Source organism: Euphorbia lathyris, chromosome 5, assembly GCF_963576675.1.
Source record: "Euphorbia lathyris chromosome 5, ddEupLath1.1, whole genome shotgun sequence".
NCBI classification, from domain to species: Eukaryota; Viridiplantae; Streptophyta; class Magnoliopsida; order Malpighiales; family Euphorbiaceae; genus Euphorbia; species Euphorbia lathyris.
In genome coordinates, this window is record NC_088914.1 from 4544600 (window position 1) to 4563586 (window position 18987).

The window sequence follows — 18987 nt, forward strand, 5'->3', positions numbered from 1 at the left end:
ACAACGTTCACACTTTAATTACAGTAAGTGCCTTTACCCCCAAAATCACAAAGAGAGAACTGCAATCTACAGTGGCAAAGCTAATCCTAAAAGATCACAAGGGCAAGTTTTGAAGGCTCAACCCTTTTTGTATCCGCTGCATGCCAAAACAACGCCGTTTTAGCATGCTAAAGGCTGAAAAAGTTAAAGGTGCACCCATACCAAAAAGAGCTGAACACCTAAAAAATTTTAGGTCCACGACCGAGACGACAGCTTCCAGCCCAAAAGGAATGGACATCTTTAGATTCTGCGGGTGTCGGTGGCACCCAAAGATTGGAAGGGCTGCACTGCACCACCCCTCCTCAAGAGGGGTGCCGACAGCTAAAGGGCCTCCGACTTCTGGACTCCTAGTTAGCTCTGCTCCTAATCACTAAGCAACATTTTGAATACAATAATAAAAAGAAAAAAAAGTCTATGAACTAGAGAATTTGCTCATTGAAAAAAAAAACAAAATAAAATCCGAGCAAAACCCTTCCTTGCCAAGTATTCTCTAACAATTAGAATGTAAGAAAAACAAACATTAAAGGTGCTCTAAATCAGACTCTTAAGAAATTGAGCAAATCTGATGTTTTCACTATGAATCCATAATGCTTCAGACATCGGAAAGCTAACCGGAGTTGCTGATCACCACCCCAGTCACGGACGGTTATGCGTCGGACATTGGAAGCTCACCGGAGTCGCTGATCACCACTCGCTTTCTCGGCCGGTCCCCCCTGTCTGTCTCTTGTGACTCAATCAACTTGACAATGTCCATTCCTTCTAATACTTGTCCGAAAACTACATGCCTCTGGTCCAGCCATGGTGTCTGCCATTTGCCAAATACACAAGGTTTACAACAACAACAACAACAACAACAACAACAACAACAAAGCCTTAGTCCCGAAATGATTCGGGGTCGGCTAACATGAACCATCATATAAAACCGTGAAATCAAGTCGTGTCAGCGACACAAATTCGCTCCCTCCACTCCGTCCTATCCACTACCATATTTTCCTCAATTCCCAGTAAACTCATATCACTCTCGATCACCCTCCTCCAAGTTTGTTTAGGTCTTCCCCTACCCCTCACTACTACATCCCTTTGCCACTCTTCGGTTCTCCTAACCGGCGCATCAAGCGCTCTACGTCTCACATGGCCAAACCACCTTAGTCGGTTTTCTCTCATTTTATTCTCAATAGATGTGACCCTACTTTTGTCCTAATTATTTCATTACGCACCCGGTCCTTTCTCGTATGACCACACATCCATCTCAAAATACACAAGGTTTAAATTCAAGCTAAATAGTAGTGTCAATTTCTTATGCAACATCGCATTTTATGGAGTTAACCTGTTCGATGCCATTATTATTTTTAGAGATAAGGTACTAAAATACACCTATGGTTTTTGGGAAAGTATCAATTTAGTCTCCAAGTATAAAATAGTACCAATATAGGCTTAACGTTTAAAAAAAAGTACCAATTTAGGCCTCGATGACGGAACGTGACGCGTCATTCATATTACTCCGTTAAATTCTATCAATTGTACATGGAGAGAGAAATCAGAACTTAACGGAGTAATATGAATGATGCGTCACGTTCCGTCATCGAGGTCTAAATTGGTACATTTTTTAAACGTTAAGCCTATATTGGTGTTATTTTGTATGTGGAGCCTAAATTGATGCTTTCCCCAAAAACCATAGTCCTATTTTGGCACCTTATCCCTTATTTTTATGCTATTTATATCATATAGAATCATGTGAAATCTATAGATCAAATAACACAATTATGACGTGATAATCCGTTTTGACACCCCTACTTTATCACGATTATGACATGATAACCCGTTTTGATACCAGAGTAGCATTTTACTTGCTAGAATTATTAATCAACCGAAACCTTTGTTGTGCACGAACAGAAGTTTCTCTATAGGTCATTTTGAACAAACTTTACATGTTTCACATTTTGGTACCTAAATTTCATTTTTATATTTGAAAAATAATTAAACTTAATGGTGGCGTAACAATAAAGTCCATATGACATCAAGTGCGACTCAAACTTAGTGGTAAATTACATCGACCATCACTGAAGTTTAGGATCTGCTTCGTAAAGGTCGTCGTACTTCATTTTCATCAAATAAAATCATTGAACTTCAGTTTTGATTTCAAGAAAGTCATTCTGGTCAATTTGTATTACAAAAATTCACTAGAATGTTAGTGTGACACACAGTTGACTATTCGCCAACTAAGCATCATGGTACACAGATGTGACCTTCTGAACTTTTTTGTAGCTTCGAATGTGCCACGTGGCAGCCACATCAGCCATAAAAGTCAAATATGTCCAACATGACACTTAGTTTTTTTTTTTAAAATTTGCGCACAATGCGCTTACATTAAAGAAGAAAGAAAAATCTCAACCCCACCCGGATGTGATTCGAACCCATGACCTCCCTAGTCATAGGTAAGCTCTCAACCACTAGGCTAAGAGTTTCACCACAAAACATGACACTTAGTTGACATACAGTAATTAGTCTTCTGTGCCACATCAACATTCTAGTGACTTTTTGTAGAGAAATTGACCGAAATGATTTTATTAAAATCAAAGGAAAAGGTGCAAAAATACCCTTAACTTTTGCCGTCAAGAGCAATTTTACCCCAAACGTTGCAGACCAGGGCAATTTTACCCCTAACATTGGCAAGTTGGATCAATTTCAAAAATAATTTATCAAATTGTCTATAATGTCTGAATTTGACCCAACTTGCCAACGTTAGGGGTAAAATTGCTCTGATCTGCCCACGTTAGGGGTAAAATTACACCATTTTAGACGTTAGCAGTAAACATTAAGGGTATTTTTGCACCTTATCCCTAAGATCAAATGTGAATTTCAGCGACTTTTACGAAATATACCCCAAATTTCAATAATCGTATATACCGTCGAACATGAGAGCCTCAAAGTAGAAAAAATCATGCTATATGAGGAAATAACAAATAGGAAAAAAAAACATATAAATGCATTACATCTAAGTATGTTCAAGAGCTAATGTATCTATGTGTAGAGAAATTAATTTACCTTGACAGTGCAAATGAAGAACTGGCTGCCATTGGTGTTGGGGCCTGCATTTGCCATACTAATAATTCCTGGTCCTGTATGAGTTACTAGAAAACGTTCTCCAATGTCAAAAAAAAAAAAAAAAGACAGTATAGGAAGAACAAAAACAAGAGATATTGATGCAAACCAACAAGAAATGAAGCCTTAAAAACCTACAACGAGATTAGAATATCAAAGAAAGCTAATGAATCAGGCTTGTTCGTTCGGACAAGAACACTTACAAAACAAAGTTGCAAAGAACCAAATCCAGTCTCTAACAATAAAAAAAATTAAGTTTTAAATTGTTCATGTTGTAGTGCTTCAAAGAACATATAGACAAGCTCTAGCCTGGGTGAAGCAGAACACTCACTACGAATCTCCAAACTTGATCCGTCCTCAGAGCAAGACTTGGAGTTGGAAAATTTTGAACATTTCATCTTAAACTTTGCACGTTTTCTTGGATTATTGAAGAAAGCATTTGTTTTGACCTCATTCTCATCATATATGTTTATACCTTACACATAGTGAATAGAGTAAAAAATCGAAAAGGAAGCATGTTGTAGTGCCCGTTTGGTCTTCTTTTTGTATCTCCTTTGTTGTTTTACTCGAAACAGTAGGTATAAAGTAAGGATAAAGTATAAATTTAGCCCTATGGTTATTGGGAGAGAGTGGATGTAGCTTCCTCTTATAGCACGGTTCAATTTTAAGTCTAACTTTTACCATAGGATGCAATTTTAAGTCTCATTAACGAAAAATGAGTTTTTTTTTTCTTATGTACTTTCCTGTTCTTAAAATTGCAATGTTTTATACGTAGAAACTAAATACACTTTCCCCCAATCACAGGGCTAAATTTGTACACTATCTATATTAAGTACTTGGTTAGAATTAAGAAATAGCTATTTTGCAACGAAAACCAACTAACACCTACCAACAACAACAAAAGTAAACGACAACAGTTGAATCAAATACGCCCTCAATCTCTATATGTTTTCAATCAGATAACTGAAGAGGCAGGAATTTTTCAGAACAGGGTTCAAACTTCACTACGTGTGATTATCGAACTTACATTTGAAGTTTTCATCTTTAAATGTGCGGCCATAAATGCTTTTGCCTCCAGTTCCCTGCAGATGTTTCAAACACTCAGAATTAGCATATGGGTATAACAATCATTGATGTTTGGGGCCTATTTCACAAAAGCTACTTAACTTCACTTTTTTTCAATAAAATCACTGAATTTCACATTTGATTTCAATAAAGCTATTTTGGACCAATTTGTGTATAAAAAAAAACTCACTAGAATATTAACGTGACACGGAAGACAATTAGTCAAGTTGGACAAGGACATGGTCTTTCAATTACTTTTTGTGGGTTAGGATGTGTCACGTGGCTGCCACATCAGCCATAAAAGTCAGAAATGTCGAGCATTGCTGCTTAGCTAGTATATAGTCAATTGTCTTTTCTACCACGTCATCTTTCCATTGAGTTTTTGTACGCAAATTTGCCGGAATTACTTTATTAAAATAAAATGAAGTTCGAGACGTCTACTTCACTGACCTTCTTACATTTTACACTATAGTCTATTCTCTTCTTTCAAAATCTCAAGATTCTCAACAGAAGGGCACTTCTGTGTCAAATAATGATGTCCAATTACAGAAACAGTGATGCTCTGAGGACACACAATACATTAGGAATGAAACATTTGAATTCCCATTATACAAATGAAAGTGCATAATATAGCTATTTTTTAGTAGTGAAATTTGTACATACGGCCCGGCAACACATATGAGACTGACACGAATTTAATGGGTTCGTGTTTTATTAAACAAGTAATGGGTTATTTTTGGATTGACATAAAATTGACACTCAAATTTTTAGGTTGCATTAGGTAAGGGTTGACCTGCTAACTCAAAAATGACACGGATATTTAAAATTGTTATTATGTTCTCTCATGTTTTTACATGTCACCTATGAACATGACTCAAACCTCATATATTTTTACATGTTATCCTTAATAGAGATAGTAAAATTACATACATCCTGGGAAACAGTACGTGAACCCAACATGATATTAGTGGTCAAGATTTGTTAAATAGATTTTGAGTCGAGCTTTTAGATGGTTAGAGTTAACCAACTAATCCAAAAATGACATAAATATTTAGAAGTATTATTATATCCTCCTTAAACGTCACCATTAACTGAGGTAGTAAGCTTACATATGCCCCGCCAACACTATACGAAAACGACACTAACCTGATTGGATTGACACTATTATGACAAGATTTTTTTTCAGGTTGGGTTACGTTATTGTTGACTCATTTGACACTATGTGGAAACGAACCACTTACGCAAATCTCCATCAGTAGACATTATAACAGTATTATACAAATCAGAGACACAAAAAATGCTAATAGAGCACTCACATTGCCCTTATCGAAATCCCCTCCTTGAATCATGAAATCTTTGATGACACGGTGAAATGCAGAACCCTTGTAGCCGAAGCCCTTCTCACCTAATCAAAACACCAAATTATAACTAAATCAGAACACATTCAAAAGCCTGATAAAGGCAAAAACATATGCAATTCATCCATGTTTGTGCTTATAAAAGATGCAACATTCAAAAAACTAACACAACAACAACAAGAAGCAACCTTATTTACCCCGAATAGGTGGGTTCAGCTATATGGATTCATCTTTTCTATATTCGAAAAAGAGTCGCACAATAGGCTAATACATCACTAGCTCCTCCAAGTTGGACATAAAAGCATATAAGCCCGCAAACTTTGAAAACGACCGATTAACCTTTTGAAATTGATTAAAATGATATGATTAACACCTAGAGTAAGTGGAGAATTAGGCAAGTTGAAGAGCGTATTACTTCAAATAAGATCATAAGTCATTTTAAGGGGCCAATAGGTTACTTTAAAAAAGTTCAAGGAGATAATGAAATATCTCCAAAATTCAGGATGTTTCAATCGGATTGTTTGGTCAAACACAGAAACCGTTATGTGTTAAGTCCATACAATACGATAATACAACCTGTGCATAAAGCGCGGAAATTCTCCGCTGTTTGAGGCACATCATCTCCATACAATCCGATCACAATTCTTCCAGCAAGCTTTCCAACTGGATTTCCAATGCTTATATCAAAATACACTTTGTTTGTCACCTTGGATTGTAAATCTGCTGCCTAGCATTGAACACAAAGCTCAAAACTTTATAACACAAACTAAGATTGCCAATTTCTAACAAAACAACAGATTTATAAAGATAATCCACTTACAATATCCGTTTGACACGATTATCATTTTTGTGTCATTTATATTAGGAATAAGGTTCAAATTTAGTCCTATCCTATGATTATTGCAAGAGAAATTTAGATGCCGTGTATAAAACCGTGCAATGTTATCACTAATATTTTGTAGATGAAGCAACACTAGACTCCATTAATGGCATATCTAATATACACCCAACTTCTGTTAATTTGGTTCCGCATATGCATCTAAGCTTCTACTAGCATCCACCTAGAACATAACGTTATTGCTAATATTGCACAGTAGCTAAAGGCTAAATTTATTCTCCCCAAATAACCATAGGACTGAACTCGTACCTAATGAAGCGCATAGGTGGAACCAAATTAACAGGAAATGGACTTTGAAATTGATCCATCTACAAAACATTAATGGTAACATTGCTAGGGTTGCAAATGGGGCGGGATGGGGATGGAAATGGATTACTCCCCCATCCCTGTCCCAGTCCAGATGGGGAATCCCCATCCCTATCCCCATTGATAAAATGGGGAAAAAATCGCTCCCATACCATTAGGAAAATATAATATTAATTCGATTACTATGTCTTCTTTTCTCCCAATGTTTAATTCTTTCGATTCGGGTTGTTCACTTGTAGGCTACAAAATAAGTAATTATAAGTTTAAGAATATTGAAATATTAAAAGGTATATACATATATATATACAAAGGCTATAAAATATATTTCGTTAAGAATCTCCGCGTGGAATACCCGTGGGGACATGGTGGGGTGAGGATGGGATCCTCATCCAGTGGGAGAGAGGTCCCCAACCCCGCCTCGGGGGATTTGTTTTCCTCCATCCCCACCCCATGGGGAAAGTTAATGGCGATTCCCCGTCCCTGTTGGGGTGGATCCCCCGAGGGAATGTGGACTCCCCGCCCCAATTGCAAGCCTAAACATTGCACATTTTTATACATGAAGTTAAATCTGTTCTCCTCCGATAACATATGGCTAATTTTGTACTTTATCCCTTTATATATTATATGTAATCTATTATCTAGATCACAAACCCGTTTTCAAACCCTAACATAAACTGTATTATCAGAATTTAGAGTCAGATTATTCACAAATCAATTTGCCCCATACATCAAATAAAATAACAAATTGAGCAAAAACAAATGAACACCCAAAGCTAACCTCAGCACTAGCTTTTACACAATTAAGAAGATGGGGTTTCCTCTGAGAACAAGGAGTAATTGGGGCAAAACGAAGCGAGCCCGAGAAGAACAAGCTAGAAGAAGCAGAAGAAGAGGGAACATTCGTTATCCTCGGAATTTTAACTTCGTTGCAGGTCAAACCTCCAGCTTGAACCTGCAACATGTTTCGTGGACCTGGCAGAGCACCCACATTCGGCTGCAATCGGAAGACGATAAACAGAAAAAGACAAATGAATTCGTATAAGATAATAAGAGAATAATTAGCGATTGAGTGCTGAGAAATTGCAATTGAAGAAGGGAAAAGGAAGCGGTAATTACCAGAGTTGCAAAAGGAGCCGCCATTGATGAAAGCAAGAGTGAAGAAGCTACTGATAAGAGAAGAAGGGAGTAGATATATTTGCGCACAACAGAAATGAGAAAATAGAGGGTGCAATTGAAATTACTGTTGACTCTGTTGATGTTTTGGGAATTTACAAATACGTCCTTAGAGAATCACCGAAATTGATAATTTTGGAATATCCGCCTACTTGCTTCACTTAGAAAAATAAAAAATAGACTTAATACATCATTTTACGTTTGGACTTGTCCAAAAAACTTGATTGACCTATTAAATTTTTAAAGTATTTTAATAGTCTTCTTAACTTCCATAAAATATTCAGTTAGCCACATGAACTTGCATAAAATATAATCAATTGATCACTCGGTCGTAAAAAAATAAGTTAAATACGGAATATATATTTCATGAATCTTAGAATGTTATTACATAATGCAAAAATAGATTAAAATGAAGTTATTGCATGTTCAACTATACAATTTGTGTCCTCTAATATCAGAATTGGATACCCCGATTTTGGTTGTTTTATTTTTTTTTAAAACTCGTGCAATACATCTTCCGCATTTAATTTACTTTTTTGCAACCGAGTGATCAGTTGATTATATTTTACACAAGTTCAGGGGCTAACTGAATATTTATGTAAATTGAAGGAGATATCAAGATACTTTAAACGTTCGGAGGGCCAATCAAACATTTTGGACAAGTTGAAGGGCAAATGATATATAGTCTAAAAATTATGAATATTATAAACAAGTATAATTAAAAACAGATAAAAAAAGAACAAAACATATATATATATATATATATATATATAGGATTTTTCTATTCAATTAATCATACAGATTTAAATACGGATTATCGAGTTACATCTTAAAGAGTAACGTTGAGTAGGTAGTGGAAGAATTCGAACCGCGAACTTCTATTACAGATCACGTTATTCCTACGTTAAAGCTATTCGAGAGGAAGAACGATTAATTCACGATTTAAGAACAAAGTCTTATTGTGTAGAGAGGGAGACCAATTTTGGAGAGAAAAAAAATTGTTCTCTTTTTTTTTTAAATCTTATTTGTTTATATCTGATTGTCAGTCCTAACATTTTATAAACCCTAGGCAAAATAAGAGATAAGAGGCCTTAATAAACAAAAATTATATTTCAAAAATTAAAATAGAAATATGGGTTCATTTTAAGCTTAAAATATCATATTATTTAGGTTTGGAATGGTATCATAACTACATTTATGATAAAAAAAATCACTTTATATATAGTAAAAAAAAATTGGCCCCTTTTGATCCTCGGCTCTAGGCAATGACACTGGCCTATGCTTAGGATCGGCCGTGTGTTTAACCTATACCTTGTTATATAGGCTAAGACTTCATTGTTCCATAAGGATTAAACAATATTAATCATAACTCAACTAGTATTCTAACTTCTTTGTTAGATCAGTATTTTTATTAAATAATTATTAAATTAGATATGATTAATGCGAATATGATTCATAATTGTCTAATAACACAATTATATAAAATCCGAATATGTAATCCATCCGAATCCGAATTAGTACAGACAGATGATTCCTACATATCTCACTCGCACATAATAAATTCACACTTCTATTCTCTTTTCATATTTGCAAATACAGTAAAACCTCTATAAATTAATAATGTTGGGACCATGGAATTTTATTAATTTAGAGAGTTATTAATTAATCAATAAATTAATAATTATTAATTTATAGAGTGATTTTAATTTTTTTTTAAAATAAAGTTTAAATTACTAATTTAAATAAAGTTTTTGTCTAAAATCAATAAACAAATATGATTAAATGTGCATTATATAAGTTAATTGAACTTGGAAGTTCATTGTATCTATGTTAAAAATATTTAAAGGAAGCAACCACTAAAGACATTCATGAACTTGAGGGGATGATTGATTAGCTTGGTTACCGCAATCTAATGGATGTCAATCAAATATTGGATTATCCAGGTGAAAACAATGAATGCTTAAGTTTAGAAGAAATTGTGTCGAGCGTTAAACAAAATTCAATTGAAGATGAAGCTGAGGATGATTCAGTACCTTTGAAACCAGTCACAAGAAATGAAGCAATCATAGCATCATCAACTCTTTACAAATTTTTGTTACAATTTGACAAGGATATGTCAACACTTTTGAATGCACTGAGAATAGTTAGAGATGAAATTCAACTAGATTTAAATTTCAAGAAAAAACAAAATACTATAGATTCATATTTTTGCTAAATTATCCTAAGTATGTATATCTATATATATTTTGCATATGTATTTGAGAAATTATTAATTTATAGAGGTAATAATACAATATATTTATAAAGGGTTGTTCCAAAAAATTATTATCTTATTAATTTATTAAAATTGATCATTTTTTGAACTGGCCCAAGTCGGGACCAGAAGAAATTATTATTTTAAAGAGTTTATTAATTTATCGAGTATTAATTTATAGAGGTTTTACTGTAGATCGTGTGCCCAACATACCGTCATGATCATCATTTCTATATACTTGTTAGAGATAATATAAAGTCTCGATAACTGAGTATTATACACATGTTAAGGATATAGAGATTGTTGTAGAAGTATCGAAAAATTGCATGTCATTATCGCATATTTCACATGACATTCCCTGTAACTATACTTAGATCTCTACAGTGTTTTATTTTCGCAATTATATATTTTAGTATAATTGTCCGGACCATGAAACATAAAGACTTGAAATGTGTAAATGATAATTGTTTCCTTCAACTTCATTCCTTTAATCGTAATTTGAATGCGTTGATCTAATCGGTCTCTTTCCGAGTTGTATCATCACCTAGCCTATGAGAGAATTCTTGTAAAACAGCCACATCCAAAATAAAAAAAGTAAATAATTTTTTTTGAAAGAAGAAAATAAATAATTTTTTAGTTTCTACATTTGTACATAACATACTAACTGTTTGGTTAGTTTTAATATTTTAATAATATATTATTTAATTTTTAACTTTTATCTTTGTATCTATTTTGTATATTATAAAAAGACTAAACGATTTAGATCTATCTTCTCTTTTTCAGATCTGGCTTCTCTCTCTCAGATCTGTTGTCATGGTGAAGAATTTTTATGAAGATGGAGAATTTTGAGATCTATCTTCTCTCTCTCAGATCTATTTCTCTCTTTTAGATCTTTTTTCTCTCTTTTAGATCTATCCTCTCTCTCTCAGATCTATTTCTCTCTTTTATATCTTTTTCTCTCTTTTAGATCTTTTTCTCTCTTTTAGATCTATCTCCTCTCTCTCTCTCTCTCTCTCGGCTAGGGTTCATGGTAAAGCGTGTTAGGGATAGATCTAGGGAGAGGGGGGCTGTGGCCGGCGAGGGGGGGTCGGATCTGGAGGGGATTTGCGGCAAGGAAGGGGGCGGTGGCCTGGTGGTTTGGGGCGAGAAGGGTGAGGCAAGTTTTGTTGGCGGCGAGCGTGCACCTGGTGTAGATCGAGGCGGGACGCTTGGCGGGGTGGAGGCAGGGGAATCCAGGGGCGTCGGTAGGGATCTCGTGGGCATGGATGGTGCGTCGGCAGGGTTCTCGCGGGCGCCGCCCGTGCGACTGGGGACGGATCTTTGCGATCCACAGGCGGCAGATTCGACAAGGTTGTCGCGGCTGGGTGCGGATCAATGGGAGATACGGGCGGCTGGGTTTTCTGATGCCGGGGGTAAGGCTCCCCCAATCTCGAGGGGAGAAGTGGGGCCGGGGGTGCCTGGCGCAGGGCTATGCGCCGATAGTGCCGGGCACTGCCCAGGCGCTGCCGGCTCCTCGGTCGGGCAGTGGGCTGGGGCTGTCGGCGCAGTGCCTTGCGTGGGATCCTCTTCTCCGGGCTGTGAGGGGCAGGCAGGGGCTACGACGGGGAGGCAGGCTGCCTCGGGTCTGGATGTTTCTAATAATTCGGGAAGGGTGGGTGTTGTAGGAGTAGCTCATGGGAAGACGGTCTCCCCCAGACCTAGGGTTCAGATGAGCGAGATTGGTAAAAACTCTTGGAAGGACACGGTCATGGGGGTGGCTGAGGAAGAGCCGGTTTTAGAGGAAGTTTTAATGGTGGGAGATTCTGATGATATGTTCTCGGATTCTGATGAGGAAGATAATGGCCAGGAGGATCCTCTCTGTCCGGTCATTAGACTTTCCGCTGCAGAGAAGCGTGAGCTTAGAGAGAAGTGGAAGGTGTCTTTGATTGTTACTGTCCTGGGTAAGCGAATTAGTTTTAACTATTTTGCCCAACGAATACAAGCGCAGTGGGCAAGGAAAGGTAAAGTCAGTATTACTGACCTGGAAAATGACTACTATGTCATTAAATTTACTAGGGTTGAGGATTATAATTCGGTTATCAAGGGAGGCCCATATATCATTTCCAATCATGTTTTGGCCTTAAGGCCTTGGGTTCCTAATTTTAATCCTCACGACTGTTCGGTTAACAGGATCTTGACTTGGGTAAGATTCCCGGGCCTTCCCATTGAGTACTACAGTGAAAACTTTCTGAGTAAAATAGGAGGTTTGGTTGGTAAGGTCCACCATGTGGACAAGACTACAATTGGGGCCATTAGGGGTAAGTTTGCTAGGGTATGTATAGATGTTGATCTGGCTAAACCTTTACTTTCTAAGTTCTGTGTTCAGGATAAAGTGTTCTTTATTGAGTATGAAGGTTTACATAACATCTGTTATGATTGTGGCATGTATGGTCATTCTCAGGAGGGTTGCCCTAAAAGGGAGAGGGTTGTTATAGAGAGGGTTGAGAGTAGTGTGCGGATTACTGGAGGGAACCAGGGGTATGAAGGGAACTTTGGTCCCTGGATGGTGGCAAAGAGGCCCGCTAGACGTAGGAATCAACCTGCAGTGGTTCACAATCGTCCTCCTGATATCAACACAAATTCTAAGTCCCTTTCTCCTAAAGCTACTGTTATTCCAAATGTCAAGGAGAAGCCTGTCCTCAAAGCTAGAAAGGAGGCTGGGGTTTCTTCAGTAGCCTTGCCTGGGTCCAGATTTGGGGCCCTGATGATTGAGGAAGTTCAAGAGTCAGACCAAGATGAGAATCATATGGATGAGAGTATTCCAGGATTAGAGTCTGTAGATCCAGTCGAGAAGGTGGTTGAATCTGTGAACCCACTTTTTGTCTCTAAGGATGAAGCCCAGGGGGGGACCCTGACCCTTGCAGCTAGAAGGATGAAGAATTCAAATGAGGTTAGTATTCCTGTTCCTGGTATTGATCCTGGGATTGGGAAATCTATGGGAGTTAACAAAACTAATATGAAAAAGCTTAAAGGAAAACAAAAAAGTGGCCTTAACACTTTGGCGTTTCCAGATAAGAGGGGGCCCGGGGGTACCTCGGTAAGGCTCTCAGGAGCCCCTAGTAAATACCTAGCTTAGGTAGGGGTGTGGTCAGTTGTCCTCCTTTCTATGGATTTGTTATTTTGGAATGTTAGGGGTGCGGCTAGCAAGGCTACCCGTATCCATATTAATGATCTTATTAAGCAGTTTAATCCATCTTGTTTTGCTCTTTTGGAAACTAAGATTAGTGGTGAGAAAGCAGATGAGGTGGTTAAGAAGTTTAAGAACTGGCACTGTGTTAGATCGGAGGCAACTGGCCGGGCTGGGGGGATTTGGCTTTTTTGGAGGCCAGATCGGATTCATTTTGATATTCTTAGCATGGATAAGCAGTTCATTCATTGTAAAGTGAGTATTTCCGGCAATACTTCCTTTTTTATTACCCTTGTGTATGCTGACCCTATCTTGTCTAATCGAAAACGGCTCTGGGAGGTTCTCTATTCTATGAGTGTCAGCATTTCGGAGCCCTGGTTTGTGGCGGGTGACTTCAATGATATCGCCTTTATGAGTGATCAGAGAGGGGGATCCAATCATTATGTTAATCGCTGTCTGCATCACAAGAATAGTATGGATTTATGTGGGCTTTCCGATCTGGGGGCTTCTGGTCATAAATTCACTTGGAAGCGTAATAATACTTTTGTTCGATTGGACAAAGTCTACGCTAATGTTTTAGCTCTAACTTCCTTCCCCGAGTGCTCTGTGTTGAACCTCCCGTTCCGTCATTCGGATCATTGTCCTATTTTGTTTAGACTTTTGAGAGGTAAGCACCCTAGGGGTAAGAGACCGTTCCGGTATCAGTTGGCTTGGGAGTCCCATCCTAAGTTTAAAGAGTTCGTTCATGAGAGTTGGAGACCTCATTCGTATGTACTGCAAGCTGCTGAAGGGTTCAGGAATAAGGTGCAGGGGTGGAATAGGAATGTGTTTGGGCATATTATCAGAAGGAAGAACAAGTTATTAAAGAGGATGGAGGGCATTCAACGCAGGTTGGAGGGGAGGTTTGATCATAGCCTTGAGGGCCTCCTCAGAACCCTTCAGAAGGAGCTGGAGGCTGTGCTTAGGCAGGAGGAGTTCCTTTGGTTCCAGAAGTCTCGGAAGTCCTGGATTAGAGATGGGGATCGTAATACCAAATACTTCCATCTCTCTACCCTGATCAGAAGGCAGAGAAATAGAATTGAGGCCATTAAGGATTCTAATGGTGATTGGGTTTATGAAGATGAGGTTATTCGGAACTTAGCCCTGGATTTCTACAGAGAGCTGTTCAAAGAGGAACCTGTTCTTTTGGAGAGGGCTCACTCTATTGCTACATTTCCTTTAATCAGTGAGGATTGTAGTCAGGAGGCCTTTCAACCTATTTCCCGAAAAGAGATTGACCAAGCTATCTTCAGCATTGGGGCTTCTAAAGCTCCTGGGATTGACGGTCTTCCGGCGGGCTTTTACCATAAGCATTGGGATGTAGTGAAGGAAGGCATCTATAATTTTGTCTTGGGGGTGTTCAGTGGTTCGAAGGATATTGAGCTGGTTAATAGAACCCTCCTGGTTCTGATTCCTAAGATTGATAAGCCTTCTTCCTTTTTGCATATGAGACCTATCAGTCTTTGTAATGTTCTTTACAAAACTGTTACAAAGATTGTGGCTAATAGAATCCGTGGCATTCTTCCTGCGATCATTTGTCAGAATCAGGGTAGCTTTGTGCCTGGTAGACAAATGATGGATAATGTGGTGATCGCCCAAGAGATGGTCCACACGATGAAGATTAGGAAGGGGAGGAAAGGCATTGTGGCTCTGAAGCTGGATTTAGAGAAGGCCTATGATCGAATTAATTGGGATTTCTTGATGGAGAGCCTTGAGAGAGCTAGAATCCCGGACAGTTGGAGAAGTTTAATTAAGGTATGTATTTCTTCTCCTGTGTTTCAAGTTATGGTCAATGGGGATATGTCGGAGGAATTTTCCCCGGGCAGAGGAATCCGTCAGGGGGATCCTATGAGCCCTTTCCTTTTTGTTATTGCTATGGAGAGGCTCTCTCACCTGATTCAGGATGCGATTGATAATGGGAGTTTCCACCCTGTGGCGATCAACAGCTTCTGTCCCCAGGTGACTCACTTATTCTTTGCAGATGATGTCCTTATCTTTCTTGAGGGTAATGAGGAGCAGTTGAGAGTCATTATGGATATTCTGGATTGTTTTTGTTCGGCCTCTGGGCAGAAGCTTAATATCCAGAAATCTAGGATGATGTGCTCTAAGAATATGAATCAGAGAGTCTGTAAGAGATTAAGTGATCTCTCAGGTATTCCTCTTACTGATTCTCTTGGGAAGTATCTGGGCGTTCCCCTCCATAGTGAGCGTGTGTCTAAAGGCTCCTTCAAAGAGACTTTGGATAAAGCTAATTCAAAGTGTGCCATTTGGAAAGCCAAGACTCTGTCTCTCGCTGGCCGCCTCACGTTAATTCAATCTGTTAATTGTGCTGCTCCCAATCACATCATGCAGGCTTGTAAGCTTCCGGATCCTGTGCTTAATGATCTTGACAAGATTAACCGTAGGTTCCTGTGGGGGGAAGCTGCGGAGGGCAGGAAGATCCATCTTGTGCCTTGGAGTGAGGTTTGCCAGCCTAAAGATTCTGGGGGTCTGGGTATTAGGAAAGCAAAGGACAATAATAAAGTTTTATTAATGAAACTCCTTTGGCGTATGTGGCAAAACCCTTCCTCTCTTTGGGTTCGCCTCCTTTGTGGTAAGTATCGGAAAGACAAAATCTTCGGGGGCCCGAAAGAGAGAGTTGCTAATTGTTCCTTCCTCTGGAAAGGACTTAGTGCTGTGTTTGATGAGTTCTGCTTGGGAGTTGGCCTGGAGGTGGGGAATGGTAAGTCCATTAGTTTCTGGTTTGATAACTGGATTGGGGATAAACCGTTAATTGAGGTGTGTTCTTCCCCCCCGCCTAGTGATATACGCAACTGGAGGATTGCCGATATGGTTGACTCGGAAGGGGACTGGATCTGGTCAAAGTTTGATACTTTCTTTAGCCTTGAGACTCTCCTTAGAATGCGGGGAGTGAAGGTGAGTAATCAAGAGGAAGACTTGGATAGGCACTGTTGGGCGCTGACTAACAATGGAGTTTATTCTTGCAAATCGGCCTTTGAAGCTTTCTCTCTCTTTAGATCTGATCCTCCCTCGGATGTGTGGAAGTCGATTTGGACTCTTAAAGTTCCTTTCCGTATTAGGAGTTTCCTGTGGCTGGGCGTTAAGGACAGGCTTCTTACTAATTCGGATAGGCACAGAAGGCACTTGGCTGATTCTGGAGCTTGCAGTAGATGCAGAGGCCATGTTGAGACTTTGTGCCATGCTCTTAGAGATTGCTCTAATAGTAAAGAGGTTTGGAGGAAAATTCTCCCACACCATATTTTCTCTTCCTTCATGGCACATTCTGAGGTCGACTGGTTCTCTGATGGTGTTAGAGGAAAGTTGCTTCCATACATGGAGCATGGTGACATTTTCTTTGCTATTATCTGTCACCAAGTTTGGAAATGGAGAAACGAGGAGATTTTTGGAGATAAAACTGTTTTTATGACAAACTTAGCTGATTTCTTCTCGAAAAAACTTTTCTCTATTATCGATAGTTTCAAAGGAGAGTCCCTTGCCAGAGCCTCTCAGTGTTGTGATGTCCATCTCGTGGGATGGAGCAGGCCAAGAGAGGGGGTTGTGAAGCTGAATACTGATGGTTCCTGCCTCAGTAACGGTAAGATTGCGGCTGGAGGTGTGCTTAGAGATGTAGGGGGCGTCTGGCTTTCTGGGTTCTCCCAGAATTTAGGGTTGGGTTCTTCCTTTTCTGCGGAGCTCTGGGCTATTCTTACTGGAATCAATCTTGCTAAAAGGCTGGGTGTTAAGAGGCTCTCTGTGGAGTCTGATAATTTGGAAGCAATCAAAATGATTTCTGAGAATCATTCTATGGGTCTTAACAGTCGCAACCTCATCAAAGCTATTATAAGGCTTTGCTCCTCCTTTGAGTTCGTAGAGTTCAGACACATTTTTAGAGAGCAGAATCGTGTTGCTGATCGCTTGGCGGCGGCGGGCCATGAAGGGACGTTAGGCGTTACTACCCTTCCTGTTTCCCCTAGTTTCATCTCTCATCTTCTCTTAGAAGATAGGATTGGGGTTAGCTTCCCTAGGCTAATTCCTGGGTAGTTTGTTGTTATTCGTTTTTCTTTTCCTTTTCTACCAAAAAAAAAAAAAAAAGACTAAACGATTTAATAATTCAAATACATATTTAAAAAATTAATTAGAAAATAACAAAAATTGAAAATCAAATAATATATTATTAAAATATAAAGATAATAATAATTTATTTACTAATAAAAAATTCCCAAACTTTAAAGTTGAAAACTTTCCTTCAATTATATCAAAATATATTTCTCCATGGCAATTGGGTGTTGAAGAAGTCAATTTTGTACCTAAAAAAACATAATTAGACCTTTGATCTCTCATTTTTTGTTTATTAAGTCTTTAATCTTTTATTTAAATATATTAAACCTTTGATTATTTATTTTTGGTCTCATTAAATCTTTAATGGCCAAAAAATGTAATTTTAAACATAATATTCGGTTAACAGACTGTTATTCATTGCATCTGTATTCGAAATTTGTATTTTTTTACTGTTTGAAAGCAGTTTTAGATATGCAATGTGGCTATAGAAAAACTGTAAAAACCTTAATTCAAAGTGTAAAAAATAATTATTTTAATAATTTCAAATACATATGAAGTTAATAACGTATTTTTAACAGAATTAGATGTTTATAACTTACTAATTTGATCATTATGGTTTAATGAGACTAAAAATAAATGATCAGTGACCTAATGTATTCAAATAAATGATCAGGGACCTAATGTATTCAAATAAATAATCAAGGACTTAATGAACTAAACAATGAAAAATCAGGAGCGTAATGATGCTTTTTGAGAAAAAAAAAAAAAAAAAGGCAATTTTGCAGTAGATAAAAAAAAAGAAAACGTGAACGGCAGGATTTTTGCAGTAGATAAAAAAAAAAAAAAACGTGAACGGCAGGATTCGAACCTGCGCGGGCAGAGCCCACATGATTTCTAGTCATGCCCGATAACCACTCCGGCACGTCCACCTTTTTGCAATAAATCCAAACGTTAAATATATTACATAGGAAACTGCCTGCAAAGAAATTGGGTGATATCGGCGGTAGTGGAGCCGGCGGCGGCGATATAATCCCATGAAGTAAATTACCTGATAATTCGATTACTTTACTGCTCATTTCAATTTAGTTTGTGGTATGTGTTCAAAGTAATTACAATATTAGGGTAGATGCTACATATTTTATACTTTTAGGGTTGTCATAATACGGATATTTTTTTATGCTTTTCGATACGTGACAATTGATTTAATTTGATCTAATTTTTCTCATATAGATTTAATACGTGGATAAATAAAAGAATTAATTTTTTTTTCTTATTTATCCACATATTAAGTTCTATAGAAAAAAATATTTATATTTACTTGTTACGTGTTAAAAAGTGTCATGTGACAAAAATTTAGGCAAAAAATATAATTAGGCCCCTGATCTTTTATTTTTTGTTCATTAAATCTTAGATTAATTACAAATAACTACCATGTGATTTGATCGATTTGCGATGTGGTACCTGTGGTATTTTTTTTACAAACACAACCCTGTAGTTGTCACTGTTAGCAAAATCAAGGTAAATAGAT

At 37.8% G+C, this 18987-nt stretch overlaps 1 protein-coding gene and 1 non-coding gene across 2 annotated transcripts; both read right to left on the bottom strand.

The window, feature by feature from the left end:
- Positions 1-448: 448 nt before the first annotated feature.
- LOC136230405 (photosynthetic NDH subunit of lumenal location 5, chloroplastic) lies at positions 449-8016 on the bottom strand. The gene is made up of 7 exons (XM_066019470.1): positions 7885-8016; positions 7547-7762; positions 6141-6291; positions 5523-5611; positions 4169-4223; positions 3085-3170; positions 449-844 (listed from the first exon to the last, which is right to left on the bottom strand). The coding sequence occupies exons 1-7, from the start codon at positions 7906-7908 to the stop codon at positions 686-688; spliced, it is 780 nt and encodes a 259-aa protein (XP_065875542.1). The 5' UTR covers positions 7909-8016; the 3' UTR covers positions 449-685.
- A 10290-nt stretch (positions 8017-18306) lies between these two features.
- On the bottom strand, positions 18307-18388 carry TRNAS-AGA (transfer RNA serine (anticodon AGA)). Its single transcript has one exon. It is a non-coding gene; the product is annotated as a tRNA-Ser (tRNA).
- Between the last annotated feature and the right edge of the window lie 599 nt (positions 18389-18987).

Bases quoted from the DNA above. Each gene is read 5' to 3' on its own strand.
- LOC136230405 (XM_066019470.1), bottom strand. From the start codon at position 7,908: ATGGCGGCTCCTTTTGCAACTCTG. The intron at 5,612-6,140 runs GTTGTATTATCG...TGTTTTGATTAG, and splicing joins TTTCCGCGCTTTATGCACAG to GTGAGAAGGGCTTCGGCTAC. The intron at 845-3,084 runs GTAAATTAATTT...GGCAAATGGCAG, and splicing joins TCTTCATTTGCACTGTCAAG to ACACCATGGCTGGACCAGAG.